General features: G+C 40.8%; 1 protein-coding gene across 7 annotated transcripts in view; it reads right to left on the bottom strand.

Annotated features, from left to right (window-relative positions):
* ZNF841 (zinc finger protein 841) overlaps nucleotides 1–7674 on the bottom strand; it is a 29202-nt gene that overhangs the window by 14210 nt on the left and 7318 nt on the right. For 2 of the 7 annotated variants that reach the window (XM_032264333.1, XM_032264331.1), the window contains exons 2-3: nucleotides 6773–6839; nucleotides 5241–5332 (exon numbers count right to left, since the gene is read on the bottom strand). The exons of 3 other annotated variants lie outside the window; for them this stretch is intronic. In XM_032264333.1, coding sequence (XP_032120224.1) covers nucleotides 5241–5255 — 15 coding nt within the window. In that variant the 5' untranslated portion in view covers nucleotides 5256–5332; nucleotides 6773–6839. The remainder of the gene's footprint in view (nucleotides 1–5240; nucleotides 5333–6772; nucleotides 6840–7674) is intronic. 2 more of the 7 variants (XM_032264332.1, XM_032264330.1) reach the window with 1 other exon arrangement.

The following is a 7674-nucleotide window of genomic DNA, read 5'->3' on the forward strand; positions in this document are numbered from 1 at the left end:
CAGGCACGCGCCACCATGCCCAGCTTATTTTTTGTATTTTTAGTAGAGACGGGGTTTCACCATGTTGACCAGGATGGTCTCGATCTCTTGACCTCGTGATCCACCCGCCTCGGCCTCCCAAAGTGCTGGGATTACAGGCTTGAGCCACCGCGCCCGGCAGCCTTAACGTTTTCTACTACTAATTCAAAAGTCTATACTCCAGAGCTGCATCTCATTATAATCGAAATCAGATATGGGTGAGACTCAAAGCTGTGTTGCATCTGGAGGCAAACTCCTCTCCAGCTGTGAACCTGTGAAATCAAATGAGTTATGTGCTTCCAAAGTACAATAGTAGGGCAGACACAGGTTAGATATTTCAATTCCAAAAGGGAGAAACAGGAAGGAAGAGGTACCTGTTCCCATGTAAGTCTGAAACCCAATAGGGCACACACATTAAATAATAATGCTTGACAATAATCTCCTTTGACTCCATGTCCCACCTTCTAGACATTCTGGAGAAGAGGTTGGGTCCCCAGCATCTTGCGAATTCCTGCCCAGTAGTTTTGCTGGGATCACCTCACATGGAAGTTCTTACGCACTGTGGTAAAGTGCCTACAGCTCTTCCAAGCTGAGATCACATATCAGTGAGTCTACAGTTGTGGGGTCTTGGTGAGAGGGGAGACCCCCTCACCTCCTTCAATTTCACCTCTTCTGCCCCCACCTTCCAGATGGGAAGGAGGGTGAAGAAGGAAAAAAAAATTAAATACCGAAGAGCTGGGAAAATGACTCCTTTTTTAGTTCCCAGCATCTCTGCTATCTGTTAACCTAAAAAGCGCTGCAAATGAATGTTATCTCTGCCGGCTGGAGCCCAGCACTGGTTCATGAGCCCACATCTCCACAGACCAGGCTCCCTCCTGGAAACACCTCTGCTAACAAACAGCTTGCTGCTTTTGTCTTGTCTCTGTAAGCCCCCCTCCCTTGCTGGTTCCCGCTCACACTGCATATGAATTAGCAAATCAATTAAGCCAAAAGATTGTAAGGTCAGACTCCAGCAAATGGACAATGACATAGTTCCACCTCAGTTTCCCCTTTAGCAGCTCAGAGAAGCTGCAGCTCAGGGAGCTCAAGGAATGAGGCTGTAGCACCCCTACAACTCCCAGCTGAATAAAAAGCCACTTCTTCCTCAGTTAGGTGTTCAAGAGGTTTGTTCCCCACCGCTCCTGCTACATCACCGTTAGATGGTCCTTACTATAGGCCTCCTGTTACTGCTTGATCTCTGCTTTTATTTTACTGCACCATAGTTTGCCCCGGCCATCTTTTCCTACAGATACCGAAGTGTTTTATATAAAAAGGCATAGTGTTTGCATACAACCTACCTATATCTTCCCATATGATTTTAATCATCTCTACATTATTTATAATAGCTAATACAATGTAAATGCTATGTAAGTAGTTGTTATACTGCATTGTTTAGGAAATAATGACAAGAAAAAAAAGGACTACACATGTTCAACACAGATGAAACCATCCATTTTTTTCTGGCTATTTGTAGTTCACAGTTGGTTCCACTCGTGGCTGCATAAGCCATGAATACAGAGGACTGACTCTGAATTACCGAAGAATTTGAAATAGCAGCCACAAGAATGCTCAATGAGTTAAAAGACAGCACACACACAGACAAGTTCATGAAATCAAGAAAACTGTATGAACTATACATGCAAAGAAGAATATCAACAGACATTAACAACTTTAAAGAATCAAAAAGAAATTCTGAGGCTGGGCACCATGGCTCATGCCTGTAATTCCAGTACTCAGGGGAGGCCGAGGTGGAAGAATCACTTAAGCCCAGGAGTTCTGAGACCAACCAAATTAGGCAGGCGTGATGGTGTACACCTGTAGTCTCAGCTACTCAGGAGGTTGAGGTGGGAGGTTCATTTGAATCCAGGAGGCAGAGGATGCAGAGAGCCAAGATCATGCCACTGCATTCCACCCTGGGCAAGAGTGAAACCCTGCCTGAAAACAAAACAGAAAGAAAAAAATTCGAGCTAAAAATACGGTAACTGAGTTGAAAAATTCACTAGGTGAGTTCAACAGCAGACTTAATTAGGCAGGAGAAGGAATCAGTGAACTTAAAGGGGATTCTGACAGGGAGGAAAACAAAAACTATAAAAAATAAAGAAAATAAAGAGTACCTAAGGGGCTCATGGGGAAACCCTCAAGTACCAAGAACATATGCATTCTGAAAGTCCAATAACTAATGTAAATATGTAAATACACCTAACATTACTGAACTGTAAGCAAACAAACAAACTTTACTGAAAGATAATACAGATATGATCACTAACTGACAAAATCAATTCTTATGGGAAGATGTGGTGACTTAAAGACCCATTAACTGTAAAAATTTATAGCCATTCGAACACAAAATATGTCAGAATTTATTAAAATGTGACTGTTATATAAAAAAGGAATGAACAAAAGTCTGGAAAGAAAATGGAGGGCTTTGCCAATCTTCATATGAACCTATTAAGATATGTATGATCTGAAACTTTAAAAGCAATCAAATATAATCTATAAAAAGATGTACACAAAAATTCAAATTAAAGATTCATGCAAAGAAAAGGTAAGCAAGAAACATGAGATTTTAAAGAAACATTGTATTTTATAATCACACTGTGAGCCAGGTCTTCCAAAAAAAGATAAAAAAAAAAATTTATTTTTGCTTTTGCGGTATACCATCCTAAAAGAAGCAATCATTCTTTGAACTGCCTGTGAAGGAAGCCTCAGATACTTGTGGTAAAGACAGCATGCACAGAGGTAGCCACGGTGACATTCTTTGTAAAAGTGAAAAATTGTAAAAGATTCATGTCTTCATTTAGAAATTGCTCCAAAGAGGATGCAAAACAAGTTATTCATGTTTATTAACATAAAAACATGTACATTTCAAAAACTTGCAAAATAAAATATCCCAGCTGAACATTCAATGAAGAATTGTTTTCTAAAATCTCCTAATGATGTGTAAATGCATCTTGACACCTCTCACTGACTCTTGTCACAGAACTCACAATAGTAGCTCCTCAAGGAAATGTGAGGCATGGTGAAGAATGTCACAGGAAAAGGAACTTGGGTTCCTCTGGATAAAGAGTGATCACGTCTTCTAGGATGGTACATTTCCTATTTTGATGAATCTGGCTAGATTCCCCACTCTCCTAAGTTCAAGGGTGCCCCCTCCCACCAATGACACATGACATTTCGCTCTTTAAATAAAAAAAGATACTTGGCCAGGCGTGGTGGCTCACACCTGTAATCACAGCTCTTTGGGAGGCCAAGGCAGGCGGATCATGAGGTCAAGAGATTAAGACCATCCTAGCTAACACAGTGAAACCCCGTCTCTACTAAAATATAAAAATTAGCTGGGCGTAGTGGTGCGCGCCTGTAGTCCTAGCTACTTGGGAGGCTGAGGCAGGAGAATTGCTTAACCCCAGAGGCAGAGGCTGCAGTGAGCTGAGATCAGGCTACTGCACTCCAGTCTGGTGCCTGGTGACAGAGCCAGACTCTGTCTCAAAAAAAAAAAAAAAAAAAGACAGTACTACTATGTTCTTTTTTCTCTTTGAGGATCTAGAAAAAATAAAAGTTCTTTATATTTCCATTTTCCAATGCCTTGGACTGTGAGGATGTTTCATTATTTTGTGGAAATAAAAATAAAATAATTCTTACTTTATGCTCAATTTTCCTGCATTCTAGAAGCTATTTCATATTCTGTAAAGTTTTAAATTATGGCCTTAATGTCCTTTTTTTAGGTTATATTTTTTATATAAAACTGAAATGTATCTTGATGCCCTGTTTTTCACTTGTTTGCTTATAAATTTTATGGTGTATCCTTAAGGTATACAACATAGTAAGGCATAGATAGTAAAAAACTCACTATAGTTTAACAAATTAACATATCCATATCTCACAGTTAACTTTTTTTTTTTTTTTTTTTTTTTTGCTTTTGTGGCAAACAGCTAAAATCTCATTTAGTATAAATTTCACATATAATAAAATGTTATTCCCTATCATCCTCATGTTGTATCACCTTCTTTTTTTTTTTTTTTTTCTTTCTGAGACGGAGTTTCGCTCTTGTTACCCAGGCTGGAGTGCAATGGCGCGATCTCGGCTCACCGCAACCTCCACCTCCCAGGTTCAGGCAAATCTCCTGCCTCAGCCTCCTGAGTAGCTGGGATTACAGGCACACACCACCATGCCCAGCTAATTTTTTGTAGTTTTTAGTAGAGACGGGGTTTCACCATGTTGACCAGGATGGTCTCGATCTCTTGACCTTGTGATCCACCCGCCTCGGCCTCCCAAAGTGCTGGGATTACAGGCGTGAGCCACTGCGCCCGGCTGTATCACCTTCTTAATGCCTAAATTGCATCTCTGCTTGGACTTTTACCACAAAACAAATATATGTATCATGTGATGTTTAAAATAAAAGAAATATAATATTTAATAATAATTGGTGGAATGAGAGAATTTGGCTCCATCTTCTCAAAAAAGTTTGGCTCTGAGCAAAATTATAACTGTTTTACAAAACAACTGCTGGTAAGAGCCCCTGCAGGAACACTGCATTCTGTGTGGGATAGATATGCAGAGAATGGCTAAATTAATCTGATGTTCAGGTTGATTTCATATTTTAAATTCAATGATGGAATAAAACACCCTCTATCAGTGATGTCCGTACCTAGTTTTTCATTCCATTTCCAGGTATTAAGATTGTGGAGTTAGAAAGAGTTGACTCATTCGTTATAGCTTCAAATGTGGTATAAAGTCAAGGAGAAAAGACCTCCGCTTAAAGGCATCCTTTCAAGAATATATGAGGTTATTTGTACACATTAGCAGGTGCGTTAACATGTGACTTCCACATACAGCTTCTCTACTCCCGGTTTACTGAGAGCTAACAGTGCATTCAGAGGTTGCCCCTAAACAATCTCTCCTGCCCAAAAACTGACATCACAGGACCCAGACCCCCTCTCCATCCATGTCTGGGTGTGAGCACGTCCCAGAACCATGCCCAGTGGAGCCTCTTCCCAAGCTCATGTCACTAGGTCACTGTGAGATCAGGAATCAAGTGCAGATAAGAGGGTCTGAAAGAAGGCATGGGTGAGTGTGAGCAAACATATCAGGCAGGATGCTTCAGACTCAGGGAAGATTTGCAATTCCAATGCCCTGCATTTCAAAAAGGAAAGAGACAGAACAATCTATCAAGAATATCACTTTACCTGAGTAAGAGCCATCCCTGACTCCTTTTCTTTTTTATTCCTCTTCTGGGCTTCTCTCTCAGTCAATATAATTAATTCTTTAAAAGTCAAATCTGAAAGTCAAATATATGTTGTTTAATGCTTGGAAACAACACATTCCTTTCTGTGAAACAACCATGCTTTGAAAATTCTTCCCTAAGTCACCATTGTGCCACAGACCCATCACAGAAAACCTTCCCTAATGAAAGCCTTCTTTCACTAGAGTCTGAGGCCCTAATGTTCTCCTCCTACACTGAGACTGGCTTACAGACGTCCATGGGGTCCCACACCCTTCCCAGATACTCCATGGTGTTCCCCATATCCTGCTACGAAATCCCACATGCCCCAACAACTCATAAACTCATGCTGAATGAAGGCATACAAAGACACCAGAGAACTCAATGACCCAAGACACCCTATTCCATTCATAATGACCTCACCTCCAAACACTGGCACCACCATCTACTAAAACAGATTATTCCAGTGATGCACATGCCCCAATGAGACCCCAACCAACATCTTCCAAGGAAACTCTCCATTTTGACATTTGGATATTCCAAAACAAATCTATAACCATCTTAACTTGCAGCTCAAAATACTCCAGAAAACAAAGGTAACCCCTCTGAGATTTCCCAGATAATACTTCTGTGAGTTGCATGATGATTCTTGCACTCCCAAAAGACCTCACAGAAGATACCATGAAGAGTGCTTATAGTGGTACAGCTCTGGGATCCATGCCCTGAGGACCAACGAACCAATTCTCCAGCTGCCCACCATCCCTGTGGGCACAGCTTAGGCCTTGCTTCTCACTTCAGTTGATTCTAGAACAACATGAGTTTGGATTGTGTGGGTCCATTTATAGAAGAATTTTCTTCAATAAACATCTTGAAAAATATTCTGAAGATTTGCAACAATTTAAAAAAAACTCGCAGATGAACCACATACCCTAATTAAGAAAAAGGCATGCCAGGAATGCATAAAATATACGTAGATATTAGCATATTAGTCTATTTGATTTACTACCATCAAATATACACAAATCTATTCTAAGTTAAAATTTACCAAACTTATACAAACACCTTTAGACTGTGTATGGTGCCATCCGGAGTCAAAATAAATGTAAAAATGTAAAGATGCAGTATTCAATCACAATTGCATAAAATTAACTGTAGTACATATTGAACTACTATAATAATTTCATAGCCACCTCCCATTGCTATTGTGGTGAGCCCAAGTATCTGCTAGCGTGCCCTGTGATGTTAATCATCTCCATGTGAACAGTCCATCTCACTAGTACACTGCGGATGGCAGTAAAAACTGATCTCTGTGTTCCGGCACATTTTTCACTGTGTTTCGTGCAATACCATAAACTCTGAGTAACAACCCAGGACCCATCTGAAGTGCCACTGGTGATGCTGTAAGTGCTCTCAAGAAGTAGAAAAAGGTCATGACATTACAGTGTCATGTATTATTTGAACATGACATTACAACATGTTCAATTGCTTGATACATACCATGGATTGAGGTGTGTAACTGCAGCTGCCCGCCGTTTCAAGATAAATGAATCTGGTGTAAGGACCACTGCAAAAGAGAAAATTCACGAGGCCGTCACTGCAGCTACACCAGTAGGCACTAAAACAATGCAATTTTTGCTAAATACCTTCTTTATCTCATATTCAAAATGCAACTTTTATACAGGTGCAAAATCACTATAATGAAAGCATCCTTGTATACGATTTGAGAAAAAGGGAAGTATTTTATGACAGCTTAAAGCAAAAGGAAGGTAAAGGATCTAAAGCTGGAGAATTTGATGCCAGCAAAACATGACTGATAATTTGAGAAGTTTGGCTTAAAAAATGTCAAGAACTCCAACCAAGAGGCAGTAGATGGGGTCCCAAACCCATGAAGAAAATCATTAATGAGCCAGGCATGATTGCTCATTGAAGGCCAAGGTGGGCAGGCGACTGGAGGACAGGAGTTCCAAACCAGACTGGGCAACATGGCAAAACTCTTACTCTACTAAAAATACAGAAAAATTAGCTGGGCATGGCAGCGTGTGCCTATAGTTTCAGTTACTTGGGAGGCTGAGGTGAGAGGATCCCTTCAGCCTGGAAGGCGGACATTACAGTGAGCCAAGGTCACACCACTGCACTCCAGACTAGATGACAGAGTGAGACCCTGTCTTAATTTTTTTTTTTTTTTTTGAGACGGAGTTTCGCTCTTGTTACCCAGGCTGGAGTGCAATGGCACGATCTCGGCTCACCGCAACCTCCGCCTCCTGGGTTCAGGCAATTCTCCTGCCTCAGCCTCCTGAGTAGCTGGGATTACAGGCATGTGCCACCATGCCCAGCTAATTTTTTGTATTTTTAGTAGAGACGGGGTTTCACCATGTTGACCAGGATGGTCTCGATCTCTT

The sequence above is a fragment of the Sapajus apella genome, unplaced genomic scaffold (assembly GCF_009761245.1).
Source record: "Sapajus apella isolate SASKATOON/1434 unplaced genomic scaffold, GSC_monkey_1.0 scaffold144, whole genome shotgun sequence".
Taxonomy (NCBI): domain Eukaryota; kingdom Metazoa; phylum Chordata; class Mammalia; order Primates; family Cebidae; genus Sapajus; species Sapajus apella.